The sequence below is a fragment of the Ochotona princeps genome, chromosome 21 (assembly GCF_030435755.1).
Source record: "Ochotona princeps isolate mOchPri1 chromosome 21, mOchPri1.hap1, whole genome shotgun sequence".
NCBI classification, from domain to species: Eukaryota; Metazoa; Chordata; class Mammalia; order Lagomorpha; family Ochotonidae; genus Ochotona; species Ochotona princeps.
This window is the reverse complement of record NC_080852.1, coordinates 25685427-25712724: the sequence shown is the minus strand read 5'-3', so window position 1 is coordinate 25712724 and position 27298 is coordinate 25685427. Positions and strand designations below refer to the sequence as shown.

General features: G+C 52.2%; 1 protein-coding gene across 2 annotated transcripts in view; it reads left to right on the top strand.

Moving 5' to 3' along the window:
* The window catches only part of MAPKAPK3 (MAPK activated protein kinase 3), a 29695-nt gene extending 8848 nt beyond the window's left edge, over positions 1 to 20847 (top strand). For both annotated transcript variants that reach the window (XM_058679073.1, XM_004581506.2), the window contains exons 3-11: positions 13081 to 13220; positions 14249 to 14313; positions 14709 to 14788; positions 16048 to 16171; positions 17306 to 17381; positions 17687 to 17811; positions 18216 to 18301; positions 18578 to 18658; positions 19561 to 20847. In XM_058679073.1, the coding sequence (XP_058535056.1) occupies positions 13081 to 13220; positions 14249 to 14313; positions 14709 to 14788; positions 16048 to 16171; positions 17306 to 17381; positions 17687 to 17811; positions 18216 to 18301; positions 18578 to 18658; positions 19561 to 19713 (930 nt within the window). In that variant the 3' untranslated portion in view covers positions 19714 to 20847. The remainder of the gene's footprint in view (positions 1 to 13080; positions 13221 to 14248; positions 14314 to 14708; positions 14789 to 16047; positions 16172 to 17305; positions 17382 to 17686; positions 17812 to 18215; positions 18302 to 18577; positions 18659 to 19560) is intronic.
* The last annotated feature ends 6451 nt before the right edge of the window (positions 20848 to 27298 follow it).

Sequence of the window (27298 nt, the reverse complement as noted above, 5' to 3'; positions counted from 1 at the left end):
TCAGCCTGGCCTAGGGCTCTTTGCTGCACCTACCAAATGGGGGACAGGTGCTGGGGCCTAGTTCTAGTCGGCCTGCTGCTTCTCTGTTGTACCCTGTTACTACTGTGTCTGCTCCTGCAGCTGGCTTTGGCCAGGTGCTGGCAGCCGTGGCAGTGGGAACAGTGAGCCAGGCACTCCTGGGCTATGCTGTAACATGAGACATCCCCTGTGGAGTGTGGGCAGTCATTTCAGCTGTGACTCAGGTCTCATTCTGTGGTGGTCTGAGATATGACACTGGGCACACTATGACCTCTACTTTACAGAGGACAAAACCGAGGGTGAGGGGCTTGCACTGGCTGGGATGAGCACCCAAGACTCTCAAGCCTGCACCCTACACCTGCCGCCTTCAGCCCAGTAAAGCTGAAAGGCAATTTTCAGGGGCATAAGAAGCAAAAGGCCTCACTTGTCTCATATATCACCCCGTTCCTAAGGGTTTGGCCTTCACAAGGGACGTGTAGCCAACCCTCGGCTATGGTCAAGGGCCTGGGAGGTTTTCTCCATGCTCTCTGGCAGGCAGTGGTGTAAGGGGCTAGAGGAGTGCAGGTAAGAGCACCCATTAGTTGAGTGTTCCTCTGTGGTGAGCATCAGCTCAGCAGGATTGGAGAACAGCATGTCACCCCCATGTTATAGGAGGTTTGGAATGGCAGAGTAACTCAGCCAGGGTCCTGTCCCATGGACACACCCAGGCTGGGCTGGACCCTAGGCCTGGCTTTCTGCCATTCCTCCCTGAGTGGCAGCTCAACTGGGGTTCGGGAGCATTGTCAGCCCTTCTGTGTATTGCGGGCCGGCACTCTGCTTAGCTAGGGGGCCTGCCTTCTGTTGGTGCAGACTGCCAGGGTGTGCAGCAACCATGTTAGGGCCAGGGAGGCCAATAAGGAGGCTGCTCTTGTAAGTAAGTAGTCAGGCAGCATGGGGCCTGGCCAGAGTGTGCCCCAGATGCCTTTCCCTGGCCAGGCAGGGCTACTTTGCTGGCAGAATAGGGGAGTACCAAGATGCCACAGCAGGATCTGTGGTCTGTTAGGGAAGGAACTCTTTGACCTGATAAGGCTCAGATGTGAGGAGGCCCCTCCTGGGGCTCTATTAAGCACTCCATTAAGCAGGCTCAGCTGCTCTGAGTGGGTCCTTTGAGTGTAGCCCAGGAAGGACCTCATTTCCAGCACAGGACTGCCCCCAGCACCCCAGTGGAGCCAGGTCAGCACCCTCATCCCCAATTGGACAGGGTCTATCACCTTTGTTCAGTTTGATTGGAGGCTTGGGGTGTCATCAGAGATGAGTGAGGTCTTCTACGGATCAACTGGGGGGTTGGAGCTTGGGGAGCCTCCCAGCTGGACAGGAGCAGGGAGGATGGGTTGGCAGCCAAAGCCTGGACAGCCAGAACTCTTGCTATGCCAGAAAGGAGCCTAAGAAGAGCAACAGTAGCCTGTGCTCGTATAGGTCTGAATGGGGAACTGCAGGGACACAGGTGGAGCCAGGGAATGAGGAGGGAGGGTGAACAGACACAATGGAGACTTCTGGAGTGGGTTGGGGTCTGAAGGGTCGCTAAAGTTTCTGTGCCATGCTCTCGGTATGATCTAGTTCCTCTACTTTTTATTCCTTTGCTATCTCTGTGATATTTCCTGCAGGGAATTGACACCAGACTTTCCTGAGAGCTGGAAGATCTTGAGTTCCTGTCTTCATGGCCTGCTGGGTGCTTTTGCATGGGTCGCTGGGGCCCAGCCTCATTTGCTCTGATGACTCCCATGTTGGGGGAGGGTGGCCACTATGCCCTGTAACCCATGTTGGCTATGTGGGCATTGCAACAGTACAGCTGGCTTATTAGGGGCCCAGAGTCCACAGCCAAGGTGAGGTCTCTGCAGGAAGAGAGCCCCCAAAGGGGTTCTATTTCTGAGATTGACAAAATACTTGTGTGCTAGAATTTTCCAACCTTTAGGGTGGAGACGTCCTACTTTGGCACTGCCACTGAAGCAAGGTGAGGCTTCACAAATTGCACAGCTGATGTTGACAGAGAAATCTTCAGGAGGATGACAGACCTGGAGCTTCTGGTTGTGCACTCAGGGAGGTTCTAAGGGGGTCTGTGGGGCCTCCTTCGGAGCTGCCCCTGCAGGAAGGCCCTGGGTGGAATGCTGGAAGCTGCCCTAGTGGGACAGCAAAATTACTGCTACTCTGCTTACTGCCTGTGTTACCTCAGCCAGAGTGTGGAGCTCACAGCTCTCCCTGGGCCACACTGCCACCTGTTATGTAGGGCTACATTTAAGGAGTGTGTATACCCCATCTCACAGATGGAGCCCTGGGGCTTGGGACTGGCCCAGAATCAGGCTCTTTATCAGAAAGGGACATCACTCAAAAAGACATATTGAGCACTTGGGGGTGTGAGGTATCTGCTACCGGCTACCAAACAGTAGGCTGAGAGCTGGGTTGATTTCCTGCCTTGGGCCCCAGATCTCCACTGCACTTGCCCCTGCCAAAGCCCCTTCCTGAGCCTTTCACAGACAGCTGATTCTCCATACAGACTGGCCTTGACCCTCTGGGGCACTAGATAATTCCTTGGGACCCATGGCCCCGGTGGGGTCTGCCTGCCTGAGGTTCCAGAGGCTGTGCCTGCATTTCCCTGTGTTTGGAAAGAGCAAGAGGCTACCCTGAGACAAGACTCAGGGGGACTTCTGAAGGCAGAGGCCTCCAGCAAACCTTGAAACCCCTTTCCCCTGTGAACTCTTCATGAACTCACACTGCATAGGTCTCTGCTAATCTGAGTGCCATGTGCATGTGCTCATTTATCCTCGTGGCCACCTGGGATCATGAGTGCTGTCGCTGCCTCTACTTGCTGTTGGGCCAGTGAGGCTCTGAGACTTTCTGTGGCCTTCTTGAGACCACAGAGAGGTCAGAGAGGGAAATGGCCTTTGAAGTCCTGCCTGATCTGGAGCCCTGTGGCCCCAGATGGTCTTGCTATGTGTGGTCTCTGGCCTGGGGCACCATAACTCCCTGGTCTGCCCAAATTAGCACTCCCTCACTTACCCTGCCCTCAGTCCACCGCAGCCCTCAGTCTGGAAACTCCCTCCCCACTCTCCCCCACCCCTCATACCTGGCACTTCTGCCTTTGTTTCCAGCCTGCCTGGGGCTGGCAGGAAGCAGACTGAAGCCATCAAATTTCATCAAATTGGAGGAGTCTGTTGTGCCTGAGATTGGAGAGTTTCACAGTGTGTTAGCTGGTGTGGCAGCAGAGCTTCTTGGGAAGACATAGGCTGGCAGCTCCTGCTGTTCCTTCCCTTCCCAGGAGGTTCCAGGCTATCACCTGTCTGCCCATCAGGTATCCCAAACTTATTCTAAAAGTAACCCTCCCTGCTCCTGGGTTAAAAGGACAGGGGACAAGAAGGCATTGGAGTCTCTTGTCCTAGGCTACATGTACAAGCCCATGGCCCAGGGGCAATAGCACACCTGCAGACCTCAGATCCTTAAGGATGTAGCAGGCAGGGCTGGTGAGCGTTGGTGGGAATCAAAGAAGGATCAGTGAGTGGACCGATCTCCCTGCAGATGGAGGTTGAAGCCTTGTTCCCAGAGCACTGCTGGCCTTGGAGGTGGCCATATGGGAACTATATGACCCTGGAGAAGCCATAAAAATTCCCTGAGGTTCAGGTGCTCTGCTGAAGACAGTGGTTGATAGCACGGTTGGTAAAAGGCGAGAGTGATGGCTGCAATGTGTCTATGCCATGATGGGGGCTCTGTGGACCACCACCCAATTTGCCACAGAGAAGCAGAGCCTGGTCTGGGATGTGGGGGTCAAGCTAGGGAGGAGGGGCTGGGCTGTCCCAGGCTGGAGTTGCAGTGTCTGCCTGCCTTCCACTACCTTGAAGCCAACAGGCCTCAGTTCAAGTCTTGCTTCATTTTACCTAGCTGTGTGACTTTGAGCAAGTCTCTTAACCTTTCAGAGTGACAGGGTCCCTGCTATTAAAAATCTGCTGCTGGGCGTGGGTGTTGTGTGGTATGCCAGCATCCCTCATCGGAGTGCCTGGACTTGATTCCAGCTTTGCTCCTGATTCTGGCTTCCTGCTAACATGCACTTTGGGAGACAGCAGGCTGCAGCTCAGATCCTTGGGTCCCTGCCACCCATGCAGGAGACCTGGATAGAGTTCTTGGTTTCTGGCCTCAATCTGGCCTTGGCTTGGCCTTGCCCTGGCTGCTGCAGGCATTTGGGGAGATGAATCAGTGGGTGGAAGTTCTCTCTGTTGTTCCTTCTCTCTTTTTTGCTTTGACTTTAAGTAAACATTTTTTTTTTTTTTTTTTAAGAAAAATGGATACTGCTGGTCTTTCTAGGCTGCTGGCAGTATAGGACTGGCTGAGCAGCAGAGAGAGATGGGGCACCAACATTTACCTCACTCTGTCATCCCCCGGGCAACAAGCTGGGTCTGGCTTTTGGGGTCATTGGCATCATATGAGCCTCCAAGGAGATGCAGGAAATGGGCAGGATGAGAAGGAGGACAGGACGTGGTCAGAGCTTAATGAAGCAAGGTCTGGTCTGGCATGAAGCCAGCTAATCCATAGCTGTAAAATTGGTTCCATTAGCTTCTGTAATGAGCTATGAGAGTGGGAAAGTGAGTGCATGTGAGAATAATGGTGCATGTCTCAGGCTGTGATTTGAAACTGTGGCTAAAGAGTCAGACTTGATGCTACTGCCATCTCTGCGAATGACACCAGTACCCTTGGAGGTAGTGGGGGATGGCAGAGGGTCTGCCAGCAGCTTTATAAGCAAGAGGCTGAGGCCTTGGGCAGGAAGTACCTGCTTCTGAGCCCTTAATGTGGAGGCAGCCCCATCTCTGCCGTCTGCCTCCGGCACAGAGGCCAAGCCTGTGGTCTGTGCTATGAGTGGGCAATGCAGCCAGCAAAGGTCAGCAGCTAGCAGCACAGGACAGGGGCAGTCTCAGGAACTGAATGAGTCTCACTACTGTAGCTATCTGTGTCCCTGATAAAGCTGGAGCTGTGTCTCCATTGAATAACAATCCCATATAACCTTGGACTTGGAGCTGGAGGACAAGTTAGAGATGGCTGAGTTGAAGACTTTTCTTAGGGGTGGGACATGGTTCAAGGTGCTTTTTGGCTCTATTCTTATCCATTGTCCCCAGAAGTAGAGAGCAGGGGTTCCCTACAGTGAGATTAATATGTGTCAAATCCCAACTTCTCCTGTAATGTGCCGTTCACTGCTCTTGCCTGGTGTTTGACAGTCATAGGTAGAAAATGCAGCCCTTCCACGGTCTAGCCCGTTCTGTCCTTCCCCAGGCTGCATGAGACCCCTGGAGTGGGGGAGAAGTGCTGGAGAGACAGGACCCTTCTAGATCTTCTGGCACAAAACAAAGCTGACGTCCCAGGAGAGTAAAGGGTCAGCTGATGCTCTCCCAGCATGCCTGGCCGGTGTGCCAGGGCTGCATGCAAGGGTCCGGTTAGATTTGTTCACTTGCATCATCATGTGTCTTTTGAAAAAAATTGCTGTAGAGGATGTTGCTAAAATGTTACTTTTCCCTGCCATATGAGGGTTACTGATAAATCCCTAATAGAATTTGGTCTTGGAAGAAGTTCATTGAGGACCTGGGCTTCTCTGATCAAAGAGCAGACCCTGGGTAGTTTCCCTCTTTGCTGTGACTTCCAGGAAGCTCAGAATGAAAAGTTGTCCTCATTTACAGTTAGGAGCTAAGTGGGTTTCTGGTGCCTTTAACCTTTTTCTTCTAAAGAGAATCTGCTTTTTGCCTCGTTTCTCTCTCTCTCCTTTTTCCACCTAATTTTAGCCAAAAAGACCAAGAAGCCATCTCTCTCTCTCTTTTAAAGATTTATTTATTTTTATTGGAAAGTCAGATTTATAGAGAAGAGAGACAGAGAGAAGGATCCTCCATCCACTGGCTCACTCCCCAAGTAGCCACAACTTCTAGAGCTGAGCCGATCCAAAGCCAGGAGCCAGGAGTCTCTTCCGGGTCTCCCACGTGGGTGCAGGGTTCCAAGGCTTTTGGGCCATTCTCGACTGCTTTCCCAGGCCACAAGCAGGGAGCTGGATGGGAAGTGGAGCAGCCAGGAATAGAACCAGCACCCAAAAGGGGTCCCAGTGCATGCAAGGTGAGGACTTTAGCTACTAGGTTACTGTGCCGGACCCTTTTTTTTTTTTTTTTTTTTTAAGATGTGGCTTCTGTTGTGCTTAGAAACTGTGAAATGCCTGTAATGCTGGTGTTAATAACTAGAGCTTGTGGGGGTCATGGGCCTTGTGGGCCTCATGGAGCAGTGAGAGGAGCTGGACATTCCTGGACTGTGGGGATCCTGTGCTTCACCCTGAGATTAGCAGGGGATCCAGAGCCTCAGCTTCTTAAATTGCTATTGCCTGTTTTATAGGAGAGATTACAGGGCACCCACCTCCTCCCCTGGATGGAATGGGTATTCTGGAGGAGGCATCAGGTTAATTGGTGAAGAACGAGTGTTTGGGTTTTTATGTGGAGCAGTGGGGGAGGCTGCTTTGTCTGGACTGGTAGTCTTGACACCTCCCATAGGACAGACACAGGGAGGTGCTGTTAACACTCATACTGGAGAAAAGTCCAGCCCCCAGGAGCTGGAGGGGGACACTGGATATGTGAGCAGGCCATGCTCACCTGAGTAGGTGGTCCCTTCTGGGTTGGAAGGTGGCAGCCAAAGATACTAGGGGTTGGTCACCCCTCTGTAGAGCTGTCTTTAATAGAGTTGCTTTGCCCATCCCAACTCTGTCTGATGGTCTAGAATGTTAGAGGGTGCCTCTGTAGTTCTGAGTGGTGAGGGGGCTGAGCCTGACATTGGGGAAGGAAATTGGTCAATTTCCTGGACAATGCTGTCACCGACTGAGCTGAGGCAAGACCCTCAGACTTTCCTGAGGCACTTCAGGAAAACAAAGTATTGGATGAATAGATGGACAGATGAGTGAGTTCCTTCTCTGGGAGTTCAAAGTCAATATCACAGAGACTGAAGACACAGATGTATCCTTGGGCCTGGATACCCACCCTCTGTACTACTACCACATACACATGCCACTTCACATGCATGCACAAACCATGCACACATTACTACATGTATACACACACATGAAAACATCACCAACATGCATAGACACACATGTAGATGTGCACCTCACAGCCACACATCCAGGTATACATAATGGCACACACAGGTACACACACACACACTCATTGCTACATATTCTGTACACACCCATGTGATCGTATATACATTTATTTTGGAGCAAGTGCTCTGGCCCTTGTTCTGGTGGTGGTTTTGGCCAATGCCTTCCCCAACTTGGGGGCTCCCTCCTCTGAGCTCCTGAAGGGGGCTTGTGTGGATGTTGTCTCACAGGTGCCCCTTTCCCTCTCCCAGCCTTGCCATTCTGTAGCCGAGAAGCCCCAGGGCAATGACTTCATCCCTCTGAGCCTGCTTTACTGCATCTGTGAATTGGGGCTAATGGTCCCCACCCTGTGTGGTTCACAGGGTGTCACCCAGCATTCCCATGAGATAAGGGACAGCAGAGTGTTTTGTAAACTGCGGATTGTTTTCCACTTAAGCAAAGACTGCCATTGTTTGCCCAGCCCTACAACTCAAAAATACCTCCACCCTCAGTAGGCACTGTCCTTAGGCAAGAAACATGGGGCCTATGGATGGAGAGGGGGTATGGCCTCTTCTGAAGTTCCCTTTCTACGTGAGATGCTACAGGGGCAAACACAGTATCTGTAGGACCTAGGTCCCTTTGTCCTCACCTTTTGCTGGGGTTCCCTGGCTGATGGGCCTGTTAGGAGTCTTGGCTGCCAGTTTTGGGCACAGGTGGGAGAATTTGGCCAAAGAAAGTGAGGGGAGAAAGGAGAGATGAAAAGTGCCACATCAGAGCCTAAGATAAGGGTAGCATTCCTCACTCAGGGAAATGTCCCTTGCTCAGGGCAGCATCCTTCACTCCGGAAGTATCAGCTCAAATTCTGTGCTCACTGAGCTTCCTTGGGGGCCACACCTCAAGTACAGCCAGAGCTCCCTTCCTTTGGTGACAACCATTGTTATGTGTACAAGCAAGTATGTGTGCATGTGCACACGCACATGAGCCTCTTGGGCACAGGCTGGAGCTGTGGAGCTGCCCAGGTGCTGTCATAGACCCTGCAGCTGTGGACCGCTCTGGAGCTCAGGGGACACAGGATGGGAATGAGGGGAGGGTGGGGGTGTGTGGGGTTGTTGGAGGCCTGCCGCTTGTGCTTGACTGAGAAGCAAGACACCATTGCCAATGCTAGGAGCCCCCAGGGTATGTGCACGTGGAGGCAGTGGAGACCCAGGGACTGCTTCATGTGGGCAGTGATGTAAGAATGGGACCAGAACTCCTCCCTGGAGGACCTCTTTCACTCCCTCTTTTCATCCATTTCCTCCAGTTCATGCCCTGCAGCTTCACGTTGGGTGGAGGCCCAGAAAGGGAAAAGGGCTGAGCCAAGATCATGCTCAATAGGGATTGGATTGAGCCTCTGCTGCCCTGGCCCTGTGCTTATCCCCATGCCTGGGAAGGTGGAGTGCCTGCTTGGGAGGTTTGTGAAGGATGCGTGGAATTCTGCACCTACAGGAACAAGGCGGGCTAGCACTGAGTTGTAAACTGGAGTAGCCCTGGTAGGCTCCTTGGAAGAGGAGGGAAAATCTAATCCACCAAGGAGGGTTGGTGAGGTCCAGACTGCCTCCAGGCCGTGGGGAGCAGGTTTGGCCAGTGTGTCATGTTTATTTGTTGAGTCTCAGTGGGGACTGCCTGTTTTGATCTTATCCCCATGATGTCTTGTGTATTCCTTCCTCTTCAAATTATATAGTTGTTCATTTCATCTACAAATATTCCCTGAGCCAGTAATCTCTACCCAGCTTGTACCCCAGTACTGAGACCCAAATGTGTCGGGACACTCTGGCCCTGCCCCTGCCATAGGGTCCCACAATCTGACAAGAGAAATTGCATGATGCTGGCTTGGCTGAGGGAATAGCTGTGTCGTCAAAGACCAGCAGTTTCCTCTTTCTATTTCTCCATTTCTAATAAATAATAATAATAATAATAATAATAATAATAATAATAGGATGACTGCAGTGCCAGCATCCCAAGTGGGCACTGGTTTAAGTCCTGGCCGTCCTACCAGCTCCCTGTTACTGACCTGGGAAAGCAGTGGAGGATGGCCTAAGTGATTGGGCCACTGCCATCCACATGGAAGACCTGGAAGAAACTCCTGGCTCTCAGCTCCAGTCTGGCCCAACCCTGGGTGTTGTGGCCTTTTGGAGAGTGAACCAGAGGATGGAAGATCTCACTCTGTTTTTCTCTCTCTCTTTTTAAGATTAAAAAATATTTTAATTGAAAAGACAGATATACAGGGCCCAGTGGCGTGGCCTAGCGGCTAAAATCCTCGCCTTGAACGCACCAAGATCCCATATGGGCGCCGGTTCTAATCCCGGCAGCTCCACTTCCCATCCAGCTCCCTGCTTGTGGCTTGGGAAAGCAGTCGAGGATGGCCCAATGCTTTGGCACACTGCACCCACGTGGGAGACCCGGAAGAGCTCCTGGCTCCTGGCTTTGGATCAGTACAGCACCGGCCGTTGCACTCACTTGGGGAGTGAATCATCGGAGGGAAGATCTTCCTCTCTGTTTCTGCTCCTCTATGTATATCTGACTTTGTAATAAAAATAAATAAATCTTGAAAAAAAAAACCAGATATACAGAGAGAAGGAAAGACAGAGAGAAAGATCTTCCATCTGTTGGTTCACTCCCCAAGTGGCCACAGTGGCTGGAGCTGAGCTGATCTGAAGCAGGAGCCAGGAATTTCCTCCAGGTTTTCTATGTGGGTGCAGGATTCCAAGGGTTTGGGCCATCCTCTAATGCCCTGCCAAGCCACAAGCAGGCAGCTGGATGGGAAGTGGAATAGCCAGAACAGGAACCGATGCCCATATGGGATCCTGGTGGATGTAAGGCAAGATTTAGCCCCTAGGCCACCGTGCTGGACCTGTATTTCTCTTTTTCTCCTCCTTTGTAATTCTGATTTTCAAATAAGTAGGAAAAGAAATACTTTTAAAGATTTATTTATTTTTATTGGAAAGGCAGATTTACACTGAGGAGGAGAGAGAGAGAGGAAGATCTTCCACCTGCTGATTAACTCCCCAAGTGGCCGCAACAACTGATGCTGAGCCAATCCGAAGCAGGAGCCAGGAGCTTCTTCCATGTCTCCCATGTGGGTGCAGGGTCCCAAGGCTTTGGGCTATATTCTGCTGCTTTCCCAGGCCACAAGCAGAGATCTGGAAGAGAAGCAAGGTGCCGGAACACAAACCAGCACCCATATGGGATCCCGGCATGTACAGGGGAGGACCTTAGCCACTAGGCTACTGCGCTGGGCCCAGAAAATATTCTAAAACAATAGTGAGACAATAAAATAAAGAAAAAGTAAAAAAATATATATATAGACAAGTCTATAGTGTAGCAGCTGGGCTACTCTTTATAGTGCCTGCATCTCCTATCATAGGGTCTGGTTTTGAGTCCTGCTCTATTGTCCTTTCCAGCTTTCTGCTGTTTGTTGCACACTCTGGGAGGCTCAAGCACTTGGTCCTTGCCACCCATATGGGAGTTTCTAGATTCTTGTTTTAACATTGTGTGGCATTTATGGACATTTAAGGAGTGAGCCAATAGATTGGAATTTTTTCTGTTTATTTTCCTCTCTTCCTCTGTCTCACATACTACTTTTCTCTCCTCTCCTCCCCAACTCTCCTCTCCCCTCCTGTTCTCTCCTATCCTGTCTTCTCCTCTCTCTTACTGACTTTCAAATAAAATAGTTACAATAAAGTCATTTTCTCCTAATATGTGTTAAGTGCTCTGAGCAGAGCCAGGTATGTTGCAAGCCTAGGGCGTATGTGTCTGCGCATGTGTGTTTGTGTTTAAAGAGTTCTCGCAAGATCATGTAAGTTGTGAGCAAGTGCTGTGCAGTGAGTAATGAGGGTGATGACATGGAATGATGGGAATATTTTCTTTGTTCAGTACTTATTTATTTGAAAGAGTGACACATGGAGAGAGAAAATGAATCTTCTATTCTGTTGGCTTATTCCCCAAATGGCTGTGACAGCCAGGTCTGTTGGAATGGGCTGAAGCCAGAAGCCAGCAATTTCATTCTAGTTTCCCACTTGGATGACAGGAATCCAAGCACTTCAGCTATCCTCTGCTTTACCAGGTCTTTCAGCAGGGAGCTAAATTGGAAGCAGAAATAGAAACTGGAACCCATGGGATGCTGGTGCCAAGGTGGCAGCTTAACTCACTGTGTCTCAATGCTGGCCCCTGCTTTCTGTTTTGCTGGAGTTGTGGGTCCCTGAGGCGCATACAGTGTCCAGACTCATTGAACTGGACCCTTGATACCAGATGTAGATTATAGTTCATCAGAAGTGCATGTGCCGCACAAATAAGGAAAGGCAAAGCATGAAGGCGGAATGAGGGCTTTTGAGATCCTTTACCTGTCGGTGGTCAGGAAGGACTCCTGGGTGGGGAACCTGAAGGAGGAGGAAGCTCTGGAGAAGGACGGAGGAAACTGAGGCATTAAGCAGTCTAGGGCTGTGTTAAGGGTCAGGTGACCCAGCAGAGTCCTTGGCAGCTGGGCCCGGGTGCGCCAAAGAGCAAGCTCTGGCCTCTGTGGAGGAGCCATTTTGGACATGGATCATGTTTTCTGGGAACAGCCTTCTTCTGTGGCCCTTGCTGCTTACAGGACTATGTGATTTTTTTTAATCTATTTATTATCTTGAAAGGTAGCGCAGCAGAGGGTGAGGGAGTCACACAGAGAAAGATCTTACACTGCTAATTCACTCCCCAAATGGTTTCCACAACCAGCGCTAGGCCAGGCCAAAGCCAAGAGCCAGGAACTGCAGGGGTTTCCCATATGAACGACAGGGATCCAAGTACTTGGACCTTCTACCATTGCTTTCCCAGGTGTGTGAGCAGAGAGCTGGATCCAAAGGGAGTAGCTGAGACTCAAACTGTCACTCTGATATGATGACTCAAGAGGTGGTTTAATCTGATGTGCCACAAATCTGATCCCAGGACTGGTTTTGAAATTAAGATTCATTTATGTGAAAGGCGATTGCAGAGTGGGAGAGGGAGGAGGAGAGGAAGAGACCACACCTAACTCCACCCAACCATCATCCCTCTCCGCTGGGGTCCTTCCTGGCCCTGGTCTCTACTTCTGGTTTCTCTTCAGGTGCCTGTAGGTCTGGATTGAGGGTGGAACCTGGACAACCAGGTGACCCTGAGCTCTGTCTAGCAACAAGGCCGACACCAGTCACCCTGGTCCTACATGACAGCCTGCAGGGACCATGGGAGCCATGGACTGGCTGGGAGGTTAGGGCTGGGCAGCTGTTTTTAGAAGCACTTTTCCTGGTAGTGACAGTTTTATCCTGTACCTGTTCCTGGAGGATTTGAAGTTTTTGTTACCTTGACTCCTGCGGGAACGTGACCTTGCTTTCTGCCACCAAGGGCGGAGGGAGGGACTGACTGCTACAAGTCACTTCCCTCCAAGGCAGCACCGTCCACTTGCACATTCAGGTGCTGTGGACAGACTGCACACAATGCCCTGCCCTCCTGTGCACTTCATGAGCACAGTTCCCAATCCCAGCCTGGTCCATGGAGCTGCCAAGTCATCCCCATTGTGAAAATGAGGCTGAAAGGTTGGGCGGCTCCTGGCTTGGTTCCCCAGCCAGTGTGGTTTGACAAGTGCCACTGCCTGCCATGCTGTTTGCTGCCCCAGAGAAGGAAGGCAGCAGCTCCTTTGACTCCTGAGCCACTCCATGTGGCCAGCCTCCCAGTGGAACCTCCCGAAGTGACCAGCCCGGTTGCTTGAGTCCTGGGTGGACCTTCCAGTCCAGAGGCTCATTGAACAGCAGGCAGGGAGACCCAGACTTGACTCCTCATCCTGCCCCTATGTGAACTGTGTAGCCTTGGACAAATCTCTCTGAGCTCATGCATGCTTGTATGCCAGGTGAGACAGCAACAGGCTTGGGAGGCTGACACTCTGTGCCCATTGCCTACAGCTCCTGTATGACAACCCCAAAGCCCGGCAGGAGGTGGAGCACCACTGGCAGGCCTCGGGTGGCCCCCACATTGTACGCATCCTGGACGTCTATGAGAACATGCACCGCGGCAAGCGCTGCCTGCTCATCATCATGGAGTGGTATGCCAACCCACTGTCTTAGCCCTGGGCCCCCTGCTCTCCTGTACCTTGCTCTGTTTGGATAGCAGCCATGGGTGCCACCCCAGCCCCTGAGGGTGGGGGCAGACATTGATCCTGTGCATGGATCTGGCCTCAGAGTGTGAAAGACATCCCAGGGGCTCTACCCTGGCCTCCCTGAGGGGCGAAGCCTGTCCTTGGAGGAGCAGCAGTCTGTGCTGCGAGGGTTGTCAGGGCTGCCAATCCTTGGCATGTGTGGGTGGGGAACATGGGGCACACATATGGTGCCCTCTACTTTAGCCTTCCTACCAGGTTGTGCTCTTAGGGTCCCACCAGATGCTGGGTAATGAGGACTAGAACCAGGAGCCAATGACCTTCTCCTGTCCTTGTACTGCTCCCACCAGCCCTGAAGCTCGGTCTCAGGTTAGCCAGCTCCTTGGATCAGGGGTTCAGATCCTGTCTCTGCCACCTGCTAGCTATGTGCCTGTGGGCAGCTGCTAACCTTTCTGAATCTCTCCAAGTCACCTGTCAAGTGGAGAACAAGAGCTTCATGTGGCACCAATCTGTGCTTGATATTACTCTGTCACATATGTAGTCTTCATGCCTGTGACACTGGTATGGTTACACCTGATTTACTAGAGCTAGTTGAGACACAAGAGAAGTGAAAGAACCAGCCCAGTCCCACAGCAGTAGCATGAGTGACAGGCAGTGCCCAGGGCACAGCACACAGCAGGTGCTCGGAGAATGGGGATCTCAGTGATAAAACAATTGGCAACTCATTCTTGCATTGGAGGAAGTTGAGATTTGTTTGGGGTTAGAGTTGTCCAGGGTCTCACAGCCAGAGAGAGGCAGTGCTTGCCACTTTCCCTTGGTTGGAAGAGTTCAGTCTGCCCACCTGGGCTGACTGCCCAGCACATGCTAAATGCTCAAGGTACAGGCAGGTGCAGCAGCTGTTCACTAGGAAAGGAGCACTGGGTCTAACAATGTGGACAGGGGCAGGCTGCTACCAGATTCTCTGCCTTCTCTTGCAGCATGGAAGGTGGTGAGTTGTTCAGCAGGATTCAGGAGCGTGGTGACCAGGCTTTCACTGAGAGAGGTGCGTGCATGCAGTAGGACTTGGTTGGGCATTGGGGATTGGGTAGATCAAAGGTGCCAGGTGATGCTGGCCAAGCCCTGTTCCCTTCTGTGTCCTAGTCTGAGCAAGACAGGATGGGATGAGGGCTCTGTGACCCTTCCTGGAGGTGGACTCTGAGGCTTAAGGATTGAGACCTCAGAACCCCTTCATGCTGACCAGGAGTTGAGCTGGGAAGAGCTAGTATGGGCCCAAGGAGATGGGTCCAGGTGAGCTAGGAGCATTTGTGTCGAGAACTGGGTTGCCTGAGCAGGAGTGCTGTGACTGGCTAGACTATACCCATGAAGAATGATTGAGTGGGGATCCCCAGGCCTCCTAAGCAACATCACTAATCCCCCACCCCTTTTCTGTGTGTGCAGAGGCTGCGGAGATAATGCGGGAGATCGGCACAGCCATCCAGTTCCTGCACAACCAGAACATTGCCCATCGTGACGTCAAGGTAAGGTGGTAGGGCCCAGGATGGGGGCCCAAACCAGGGGTGTAATCCCACTGCACAATCCGTGGTGGTTCTGGGGTATAGGCTAAGCTCCTTGGTCAGCCTTTCAAGCCTCTTCTCCCTGGCCCAGCCAGCTCTGGTCTGCGCTAACCAGAGGGCCTCCTTTTCTTTTCAACATAGCATACTTAGGAGGAGCAAAAATGATTGACTGCTACCCTGGAGGTGCTAAGCCCACATCAACAAGGGCTGGGCCAGGCTCAAGCCGTGAGCCATCACTTGCTGATGTAAATTAGCAGGAAGCTGGCATGGAGAGCACACTTGCATATGGGATCCAGGTGTCCCAAGTGGCTATTTTAGCCCCGTGCCAAGTGCCCACCCTGCAGTTGTCCTTCAGTTTTGAATGTGTGCAGAGCCACGTGGCTCACCTTCTGACTCCTTGCTTTACTTTGGCCTCTCTTCTTCTCTTCCTCCCCTTGCTTGCTTTTTTTTTTTCTTTCACTTTTTTTATTTTGCAAGAAGACAAAACCCTTGTATAGGAGAATCTCTGGCATAGACTAAACCTCCCTGTCTGTTTTTATCCCAGTCCAAGGTCAGATCACATCAAAAAGACCCTGAGAAATAGCTTCCACTGGCTTCAAACCAGAGCTTCAACCAATACCACATTCTTCTTGTTTTGAGGGTCCCTCCTGTTTCTGTCTGTGAGCCTGGATCCCACCCATTTATGAGAAGTCAGCTTTAGGGTTGCCTCCTCTCCACTGCCACACTGTGCTGTGTAGCTAGGAGGAGTTGCTTCCCCAAGGGTACTAGGATCTGAGCAGTGGGGTCGCTCCCTGAGCAACCTCCCCTGGGGCTACCCTGTTAGGACTTGAAGGCTCCATGTGGGGCTGGGCACGGGACACATACTTGGTCATACAGACTTGGAAATAACCTGCCTCCCCTCATGCCTTCATTCCTGCATGTCAGGTGGCACTACCAACTCTGGCAGGAGAGTTTCTGCCCCTGAGCTTTCCGTGATTCTTGCCTATGCACAGCCTTGGGTGAGCACCTGCTGCCATCACCCTCTGTGAACAAGGTGTCACCTCCCAGCCACCTCAGTCTTCTCTGTGTTCAGACCATATTGTTGACAGCCAAGGCTCCTACCCTTACATGACAGACCTGCTCCCTCCTGTACTGAAGGTGGGGAGTCTGACCTGAGATCACCTTGGGGTTCTGCTCTCATGTGGTACCTAATTGCAAACCAATGTTTTCCCTCCCTGGCTCAGCCTGAAAACCTGCTCTACACATCCAAGGAGAAAGATGCAGTGCTGAAACTTACTGACTTTGGCTTTGCCAAGGAGACCACACAAAGTGCCCTGCAGACACCCTGCTATACTCCCTATTATGTGGGTATGTCCTGGGTCCTTGGCTTGTACTTCCTCACTCTGGCAGGATGCTGCTGTGGTGCAGGGCAGCTGGTGTGTTGCAGAAACCAAAGGGTTAAATCTCAGTGAGGAGGGAGGGGGGAATTCTGTCTGCATGGAGGCGGGTGACATTGAGGGGGGGGCCGGAGGCTGTAAAAATACTCTCCCAAACTTCAGCTTCTGCTTTTGAAAATAGATCCAGGAAAATTCTGGCTGTGGCCTGTGAGCTGAATGACATCACAGCAGCTCTAAATATATATGTGATAAAAGGCTGCCATCGGCTCGGGACAGAGCCCAGCCGCGGTTGTTTTTCTCCGGTTTTTGTCTTTCTGGGATTCATATTCAGAAAGTGGGTGGGCCTTTTCTGCTTCATTGGAAGGAAACTGCAAGCTGGGCACCTCACCTGCTTTGGGGGAGAGATGCCTTGGCCCTGGGAATGGACGGGCCCTGGGGGCGTGTGCTGATTCATGCTTCCTAAAAAAGCTGCCCTCAGCTCCCCCCACCCCAAGCTAGATGAGCCCCTGCTGCTGGTAGGACCCATGCCTGGGAACAAGCTGGTGGCAGAAGGCTTCCCAGAGGCTGCTGAAAGGGGGATGCCCCCTCTGCCACCCTGCCCACCAGGATGGATCCTTTTTATTTTATCTTAGAAATCTGAGTGACCCCCCCGCCCCCATTACTCAGATGGGAGACTGAGGCCCTGTGAGTTGGTACCTCGCTGGCCACAAAGCTCAGCTCTGCTTCTTGCTCCTCCTTACCTTAACCCAGGCTATATCCTAGAAGGCAAAGGACACAGGGCAGTCAGTGGGCTAGTACCTACTTGCCCATGGTAATGTCCATGCCCCCTTCCCCACCCTGGTCTCCTCCATCAGCCAAGGTTGGGTCTGGCAGAGATGCTTAGGCCTGAGCGTCTGAGGAGCCAGGGGCTGTGAAGCAACGTATTTCCCCCTGAGCACTTTACCTTCCCACGTCACACACTTGTCTCCTTCCCAGAAGGTGCCAGACACCTTCCATCCCCCAACCTGGGCACCTGATGGTTCCCACCTTGCACAAGCATCAGTTTCCTGCCTGCGCTCCAAGATTCTTGCGTCTGAGAGTCCTTCTTCGCCCTCTGCCCTGGCAGCCCCTGAGGTCCTGGGTCCAGAGAAGTATGACAAGTCATGTGACATGTGGTCCCTGGGTGTCATCATGTATATCCTGTGAGTACAGCCTTGCCCCCCCCCCCCACTCTCAGAGCCACAACCACCTCCCTGTCCTGGGGGAGGGGCTTGTGTGTACCACTGCTACTGCAGGCCTCCCTCCCCTTCCTGTCATGGGCCACCAGACTTCAGGTTTCCTGAAGGTCTCCCTGTGTCCAGCTATTTCTGGGGTGGGCTTGGAAGGTCAGGGGCTGCATTGCCATGAAGTATGCCTGGTTGCCTGTCAATCTAGTCAGGAGTTTGGGACACAGTCCATCCTGCCACTGCCCACTGCCCCGTGCCCAACGACCTCCTCCCTCCCCCAGCCTGTGTGGCTTCCCGCCCTTCTACTCCAACACGGGCCAGGCCATCTCCCCAGGGATGAAGAGGAGGATCCGCCTGGGCCAGTATGGCTTCCCCAATCCTGAATGGTCAGATGTGTCTGAGGATGGTGAGTAAACCTCTGTGCCCAGCCATCCCACCTAGCCCCCGCTGCCTTCCCCCTGGATCTTCCCAGTGCCCCCTGCTCCTTTCTTTTCCCAGCTCTGGCTCGAGATGAAACTATCCACCTTTTCCAAACCCCAGTTTGTACATCTGCCAAATAAGCTCATAGCTTGACTCCTTAAAACTGCGACTCCTGTTTCTCATTCATATGTTCCCTTCTGGGGTCCTGGCTTTTTAATCTATTACTTCTAAGTGAGTTGCCCTGGACACCAAGTTCCTTAAAAGAAAAAGTGATCATCGACTTCCTATTTCTGAGGGCTCCTACCAAGTCTGTGTTCCATGGAAAGTGGGGAATGGGCTCAGAGGAATCCTGCTGCCTCACCTCTCTCCTCCTCTGCCTGGCCTTCCTAGCCAAACAGCTGATCCGCCTCCTGCTGAAGACAGACCCCACAGAGAGGCTGACCATTGCACAGTTCATGAACCACCCCTGGATCAATGTGAGCACTTCCTGGTACTGGGCAGGACTGTCCAGCTTACAGGATGATGGTGCTGGGTTGGTGGGGGTGGAGTGGTGTATATGTGGGGTGGGGAGGCGGGGGGGGGGGGGGAGCGGTGTGTGTGTGTGTGTGTGTGTGTGTGTGTGTGTGTGTGTACCAGCGCCCCCTAGTGCCCATGATTTGCACCACCTCTGCACCTCGGGTTCCAGGGTTAGGTGGGTGAAGCTGGGTCCTGCAGTTCTCCTGTGTTGACCTATGGTCTTGGGGCTTCTCCAGCAATCGATGGTGGTGCCACCGACTCCCCTTTACACCGCCCGGGTGCTTCAGGAGGACAAAGATCACTGGGATGAAGTCAAGGTGAGTGAACTCCTTAGTCTCCCTGCACACTCCAGGGCTTTGGAAGAAGGGCCTCGAGGTGGTTATGCAGGGTCTGAGTCTTTGGCCCCTTACCCATGCCTGGGACACCAGGTGGCAGTGCTGTGCCAGTGGTCCAACCCAGATACCAAACTCTCGGACCACACCACTCCGCCCAGGGTATACTTCTGGTTGCCTACCTCAGTGAAGGCAGCTTTGGACCTGGGGCTCAGTTTTGGTCCTAAATGGTGGCCATAACCTCTTATTTCCAGTGATACTGAATAGTAAGTCAGTTTGACTTGAGGCTCAGCAGAGGCCACATCTGAGTGCATGGGCAGCAGTCTGGTGTCTGCCAGGCCCAGGGAGGTGGCATTCTGTGCAGTTCTGAGAGGGAGCATTTGTTCTATGGCCTGTCACTTGGCCTTTGGCGTGATTCATGGGTCTTTTCTGTGCCACCAGAGGAAAAGCCGAACATCTTCCACAAAGGACTGTAGTGAGGATCACATGACATGGAGGGCTAGGCTCTGTGCTGGGTACATAGTGTGATGTTCTTCAAGTATTTATTTATATGAAAGGCAGAGAAATAGAGAGAGAGAAATGTCTCCCACCTGCTGGTTCACTCCCTCAGATGCCTGCAAGGAGCACGGAATTGAATCCAAGTCTCCCACTAACTGGCAGATACCCAATCCTTGAGCTATCATCTGTTGGCTATGAGGGTGCACATTAGCAGGATGCTGGACTCAGAAGCAGGGCTAGGACTTGAACCCAGGCACTCCACTATAGGATGCAGGCATCCCTAGTAACAGCTTAACTGTGGTACCCATTGCCTACCCCATTAAAATTATGAAGGGGCTGCTGAGGCAGGAGGGCCTGGCCCCTAAGGCCCATGCTCTATCTGTCTCCAGGAGGAGATGACCAGCGCCTTGGCCACCATGCGGGTGGACTACGATCAGGTGAAGATCAAGGACCTGAAGACCTCCAACAACCGGCTCCTCAACAAGCGGAGGAAGAAGCAGGCGGGCGGCCCCTCAGCCTCCCAGGGGTGCAACAACCAGTAGCTCCCAGGACCTGGACAAGCCAGGCCTGTCAGCCTGTTGACAGACTGGAGATTGTTGAAGTCCTGGCTGGCAGGTCCCAAGGCCATCATTTTAAAGACAGGATTATTTTCTTATGTTTTGTCACTTGGGACTTCAAGATGGAGCATCTGACCCACACCTCTTGTCAGAACCCCTGCCCAGGGTCTCACTTAAGAGAAGGAGACTGCCTGGGGCTGGGGAGCACCCCACAGCACCTGCAGCAATTGTGGTGCAGGGGACCCGGGGGAGGCCTTGACTTTGTTCTGCCTTGGGACATGTTTTGGCCTTTGGGCCATGGATTTGTGGTGGACTTCTCTTCTTCTATAAAGACACCCACCATGGGCCTGGGCAGATGGGCCTGGCCTTGGAAAAGGCATTGGCCATTGGTTACCATGGTGACCAGGGACTGCATGGCTGTCTGTGCATGCTGAGTGCAGTAGCAAGGGAGGGAGGAAGGGAGGCAGCAGGAGAGGGCCTACCTCTGCAATCTGAGGGTGGCCACTTCTCTCAATCCCCTCTTTGGTCTCCCTGAGGCCACAGGGTCCTGGCTGCTTGCCTCCCTGGGTGGTCCAGACCTGCCTTGTTGCAGCCAGTCAGATGGTGCTTGGAGCTCTTTCCCCGGGATTCCCTGCTTTTAGTACCCCACTTGTTCCTGTCTACCCAAGGGTGGTTTCTCCTCTAAGCTCAAGAGCAGGGGGAGGCATTTTAAACCCTTTTCCACTTTGGAAAATGTCACCCTGACAAAAGTGAAGACACTTCACTTGCCCTGCCCCTCCTGTGATGGCAAGTATAAGGCTTGGAGCAGGACCATAGGATCCCTTCTCTACTTTGGGTCAGACCTGTGTGATGTTCACAGAGGCTGCTGCCAGCTTCAGCCTGAGCTAAAGCAGAGCAGACCCTTTCTGGGTTGCCCCAGGTCACCCAGTGCCCTGCCCTCATTCTGCCCAGGGGAGCCCTGGGCTGGCTGCGAAGTGCCTGATTTCAACCCTGAACAGTGCCTGTCACCCAGTCAAGTTCTCAGCTCCTGGCCCCCCAATCAGTGGCTGGGCCATGTCAGGTGGGACAATGCTCTGGGTTTTCTAACTAGATATGAATAAAGGCCATTTTGACATTTGCCACTGGCCCCTGGGTTTCTCTTTGTCCATGTGAATGGACCATAGTGACAGCTGTTCACACCTAGTCTTAACTGCACCGAGCCTGGTGAATGTGCCCAGCTGGTTTCAGGGCCACTGAGGCCTTCTTGGGTGCAGGAAGGTCAGAGGAACTGAGTAATGGCAGCTGCTACATGTCCCCCAGCTCTGCACTGCCCCTGTGCACCATGTGTGTGACACCCACCCCCAGCCCCATGAGCGCCAGTGTCTGCCCACAGCGGCCACCCCCAGCTGCGCACCAGCCTGCTGAAGGGCGGGCAGGGTGCCTGCTGCAGTGTGGAGCTATTTTCAGAAGCTGCCAGATTTCATTTGGCAGCGAGAATATCGGGGAGGGGCGGGGCGGGCTGCTGAAGACTGTCTTTTGATGACTCCAGCAGCAGAGTGCACTCAGCCCTTTTGGACAGCCTCTAGGGGGGCTCTAGCTACAGTACCCTCCTGCTGCCACCCCCCTACTCCTATCTTGACACCTCCCCATTTTCCAAGAGCTCATCCAGGGTCCTTTGCTGCCTTTTCCTGCAGGGTGAAGGGTAGGGTGTGGAGATGTTAAAAGGCAGATGACAGACCTGCTCCTGAGATGTGCTGCCACTCCCCGTCCCACTGACCTTGGACAAGCCCCTTGGCCTTCACAGCCCCAGTGTTCTCAACTGTGGGCAAGTGCCCAAGGTGCCCACTGCTGGAAAATTTGGCCAGATGGTGGTGATGTGCTTGGTGGGTGCCCTGTGCATGGCAGCTGCTAGCATCCTCAGCTGTGAGGAAGGCTAGAAGAACCCGGGGTGGACTGAGTGTAAAGCAGAGCTGCCCTAAATTTCTTGTTTCCTGGGGCCCCTCCTGGGCCTCAAGGAGTGGAGCCAGATTAATTCTTAGGACCCTACTGGAGCTGCGGTTCTGGCTGACTTGTCAGCTCTCCTAACATTTTGGTAATGTGGTGGCCGAATGCCGAGATGGATACCATCTACCCAGCACAAAGCTGTGGGGTTGTAATTGGCCCCTCGCTTGGGTACCATGCCCCGCCCCCAGGCCTGATACCCTGTGGGGTGCAAAAAGGGCAGAAGCAAAAGCTTCAGGCAGGGAGGGAGAAGCTCAAAATGTGGCTGAACCATGGCCAAGAGTAGCCTATCACAGAAGGATTTGGCTGGAGGAGGAGGAGGCAACATCATGGAGTAATTTGACTTAGAGGAAACTTACACATCCCCATGGCTAGGAAGCGTGCTTGGCTGGTTGCAGGTTCGTCAGAGGGATTCTGTGCCTTTCTACACCTTAGCTCTCTAGTCTATGCTTCTCCGGGGCTGGCCTTGTTCCTGGGCTGCCCTGGCCTTCGCATGAAAAACCACAGCAGCAGAAGTCCTGAGGGCTGTATCTTATCTACTTGGGTATCTGCATGCTAAGACCCAGGGAAGGCTTCTTCTTGGTCATACTCAGCCTGTTGCTTCATAGAGGAAGGGGCTGCAGGAAAGATGGTTTGTGGAAGGCCTATCAGGCTGGCCACTTCCAAGGGCCCAGGAGGATTCTGCCCCCCAGTTTCTGGTATTAGGTGTCACTGCAACAAGTTGGGATTGGGAGGCCAAAGTTTGGCTAGGTCACACTGCTGTTGAGGTCTCAGTGTGACTATCTGTGAAATGGGAGGAAATTTCTGGCCATTTTTCAGGTGAGCCAAGAAGCCAAGTGGCCAACATTCCCAGCAGCTAGTTCAGACACACATTAGCATGGGCTGCCTGGGGGGCTTCCATGGAAGTTTTCAGTGAATAATTGCCTAAGAGGCACACATACATATATCTGTGTGTGTGTATGTGTGTGAGAGAGAGAGAGAGAGAGAGAGAGAGAGAGAAAGGTAGCCTGCTGACTGTGTCTTCAGAGCCTGATGCTGGCTGGCTTCCAGCAGCCTGGCTCATTGCTATTCTACACCAGCCCCTCTCTGCCCTCAATTCAGTCTCAAAATGCAGCCCTCTGCAGCCGCTGAGGGGGTCTTGGTGTTTGTAGTCTTGCTTGGTACTCTGTCTCTGGTGGGCTTGGGGGTGGGGTGGGACCGGTAGCTGTCTGCAGATTCAGCTGCCTTGGGCCTGGAAGCCTTGGGCTTTGAGTCTTTGTATCCTGAGGCAGGACTCCCAGCTGCCCCCAGCTTCCCCTGGCTGCCCCCAGCCCAGGAGGGTAAAAAGCTGCCTTTTGTCCCATGGGGCTGCCAGCTGCTTACCCCTTGGAATCAGGATCAGCAGGCAGGGCAGGGTCTGGGAAGCAGAGGTCCCAGCCTGGGTGTAGAATGGGAGGGGGTATATTTAGGAGCCTGAACATTGGTCCCAAGAGGGCTTGAGCAAGGCTGTTTCATTTTTGAGGTTTCCTATCAAGAAACAGGCTCGGATGATTCGAGAATCTTTAGCAGAGCTGTTGCCACCAGTGTATGGACTGTGAGGAATTCTCTGTGGTCTCAGATTCGTTAGACACTTCATTAAATCTGTTTTTTTACTTGTTAAATGGGATGAATGCTCACAAAAGGGAGGCAGGCCTTCGATGGAAAAGAAAGGTATGGCCAAGCTTATGAATGCAGCACAAAACATCTGCTAGGTAAAATGCCAAGCAGCCTGGTGCACTGGGCTCCACCCTCTTTCTATTTCCTCTGACCAGGTGAAGGCTGCATGACTTTAGGGAACCATTGCAGAGGAGCAGGCAGCAGGCAGCACAGGTTAATTGGAGTGTGGGGCCACCTGCTGGTCACTTGGGTAAACATTTGATGGACCCCTACTGTGTGCCAGCATCTGGAGCTCAGGGGTGAGATGGGATGCGATGGGGAGGAATAGACTATAAAAAACACCACAATGAATAGCTGCCATCAATGAGTGGCTGCTGTTTGCCAGGACTGAGATGGGCCTTTGCATGGATCTGCTCAATCTCTACATTCCCATTTTACAGATGGAGGAAACTGAGCCTCATGCCTTTTGCCATGGCCCTGCTGTCAGAGAGGGATTGCTGCTTTTGGCTGGGAACAATCACTGAAGGCTTCCTTGAGGTGGTGACAACATTAAAGGGAAAGCTAGATTTGGATAGAAAAAGACTTAGGGGAAGAACATTGGGAGTGGTAAGTACAGGGTTCTGTGTAAAGAACAGAGCGTTCAACAGGTGGGAAGCATTCATGGCAAAGGAGTCTCTCATTTCCTTATCTCGTCTCCCACAGGAAGTCGGAGTGGGGTGCTAGACTCAGACAGTGGGCACCTGCTGGCAGCTTCTTCGGGAGCACCCTCACATGTGGCAGTGCCCCTCCCCGTGTCCACCTCTGCCTCCCTAGGGAGTCACCCAGCTTTGAATGCCAGTTTGTCAGATATTCCATCTCCCTCCTTCTGTTGCTGTGGCATTGCCAGCTGGCTGCCAGCATTGGTATCAGGTGTTTCCCCTCTGGGCTCCCTGGACCTCCAGGATCTGGCAAAGGTATCCCAGGGCCTTCCACCTCTGCTTCTGACAGAGCAATTTTATGTGTTGGAGCTTCTGAGACTTCATTTGAACAAGCGTTCATGTGCTTGAAATTGTTTATGGACCACTGATCCAGACATTACCAGCATCCATCTCAAATCCTGTAAGGTAGGCACTAGGATTCTCTGTGAACACAGAAAACCGAGGGCAGGACATAGGGCTGTGATGTAGCCAAATGGCTTCCAAGGTCATCCTTGCTGCTGTTACCCCTGCCTTCGGTGCAGAAAACAGTGGCCAATGTGTCGTGGGGGTTTCAGCTGGGCATGGGGTGGTGGGCAGTGCATGACATGGCAGTAGGACTGGCCAGCTGCTCACGGTTGTCTCAGGCACTGGCAAGGCTCTCTTTTGGGCAGGAAATCCACTCTGCACAGGCAAAGCTGGGACGAAGAGGATAGAGGTGGGTGGGGAGATATTGGGAGCCTGCAGAAGTTGCTCCTGCTGTCTGGACTGTTTGGATGAGGCAAATGAGACCCCACTCCTGTCCTTGGCTTTGCTCTTTGTGCAGGGAGAAGGAAGGCCCCTCTGCCACTCCTGTGTCAGAGTCCCTCCAGCTCAGCCTCCTTCCAGATGATGGGACCTTGACTCATGGAGTATGTCTCTTCACCTGGCCTCTAGGACAGGTTGAGGGGTTGTATCCCAGAGCCCACTGAGAAGGACCCAGTGAGTAAGGGACCGGGCTACCTGATATGCAGCCTGATCTACTCCAGTGATGCCTCAGGGTTCATATTTTAAGCTCCTAATATGTGTGTCAGGCATATCTCATACTTGACTTTGTATATGTTTCCATTCTTTCCATAGCCATCACAGACAGAGGCTGTGCCCATTTTGCAGGTGCAGTCACTAGAGCTTGGATGGCACCAGGACAAAATTTCCAATTTCTACTTGGGGAATGTGCAGAGAAGGGTGGAGAGCCCATCCCTCCACCTCCTGTGGGCAGGTCTGCCGGTGCGGCAGGCAGGGGTACACTGAGCAGACAGGACTCCCAAGCCAGGGTGGCAAGATAGACAAGAACCCCAGAGCTAGGGAAACCTTGAACTGCTGCTTCCATGACCCCTCTAAGGGGATGACTCACAAGAAGTTGGCTGCAAGAAGAGTGAAAGGAAGGGCATCACAGGCAGAGACATGAGCTCGTGCAAATGTACTGTGGCTGAGAAGACCTCTGAGTGCCTGAGAGCAGATGCGGGTAGCCTACCTGGGCAGTGCTGGTTTACACCTGCTTCCCCAGCATGGCAGTAAATGTGTAAGCAGCCTCAAGGGATCCCAGGAAATTGGGTTTTCTGGAGGTGCCTTTTTCTCTTTTCTGCCTGTTTACCTCCAGAGCAGGGTCTGGTTCCAGGGTTCAGGAAGGCTTGGGCAGAGGTGAACCTAGCCCTTGACTCTACCACATATGGGACACCAGCTCCTGAGATAACTTTAAATCTTGCATGCTGAATTCTCCATGTCCCTTAATTAGGCTTTCTCTCTGTTGGGGGAAGACTGCTTGGGTGTTCATTACTAGCAGCAGGTGCAAAGGGCTGTGGTGTAGAGAGAAGGGTAGGTGTGTGGGGAAGGCAGATGCTAGGGCTGCTGGGCTTCCGGGGTCCAGGGAGTCAGGCAGTCTGGAGAGACAGGCTTTCAGCCCCTGTCCCTGCCTCATGCAGGTTCTGCCGGAGCCCTGTCTTCAATAGCTGACACCTGATGTCCCCTTCCCTGCCCCTGCCAAGACTAGAACTGCCCTGAGGCTGGACACCCACATAGGGTTTCTTGATTATATTGGAGAATGGGGCAGGTTGCGACTGTGGGAAGGTTAAAAGTCTTGGCCCTTTTGAGTTGGAGTCTCTGGTGTCTAACTTGGGTCATGGCCATTCTGTTCAGGCTCTTTGGTACCTGGAGCATAGTGTTAAGTGTTAAGTCCAGGTTGGAAAAATGAATGCCAGACTAATCTTAAGTCTGTTTTCAAATATTAGATTATTTACCTTTTAATTCCCAAGTTGTTGGAGTTCTCCATATATTCTGATTCTCATCCATTGTCCTAGATATGTTTTTTTTAAAGATTTATTATTATTGGAAAGCCGGATATACATAGAGGAGGAAAGACACAGAGGAAGATCTTCCGTCCGATGTTTTACTCCCCAAGTGAGCTGCAACGGCCGGTGCTGCGCCGATCCGAAGCCTGGAACCAGGAACCTCTCCCGGGTCTCCCACGCGGGTGCAGTGTCCCAATGCATTGGGCCGTCCTCGACTGCTTTCCCAGGCCACAAGCAGGGAGCTGGATGGGAAGTGGAGCTGCTGGGATTAGAACCGGCGCCCATATGGGATCCCGGGGCTTTCAAGGCGAGGACTTTAGCCGCTAGGCCACGGCGCTGGGCCCTGTCCTAGATATGGATGGGGAATATTTCTTCTATACTTTGGCTTACCAACTCATTTTATCAACAGTGCTTCTGTTGAAGCAGAGTTTTTAGTTTTTAGTTTTTTTTTTAATTTGATCGATGCTTTGTCTTTTATAGTTAGTGCTGTCTATGTAAAGAAAACTTTACTTAACCAAGGCCACAAATATACCCTTCTAGGTCACTTTGTAGTCTTTCACAGGCTTAAGAACTTATAATTTTAGCATTTATATCTGGGACCATGATTTATCTGCAACAGGTTTTTGTGTGTGAAGGGAATTCAAAATTGAGGTTTATATATTTCCATATTGATATCTAGTGGTTTCAGCACACTCTTGATGAAAACCAGTACTTTTCCCCATGTTGAATCACTATGACAGCCTTTTAAGAAGTCACCTGACTATGTACATGTTGGTCTAGGCCTGGACTCCAGACATTTCTGTTGATTACCTGGTTGTAATCAACAGTGTCTTGGTTCCTTTCAGTTTATGAACACAGCAGTATTCATTTAGTTCTTTTTTAGTTTTACTCAGCAATATTTTATAGTCTTGCACATATTACACTATATTTATTCTTACTCTTTTGAGTTTTGGG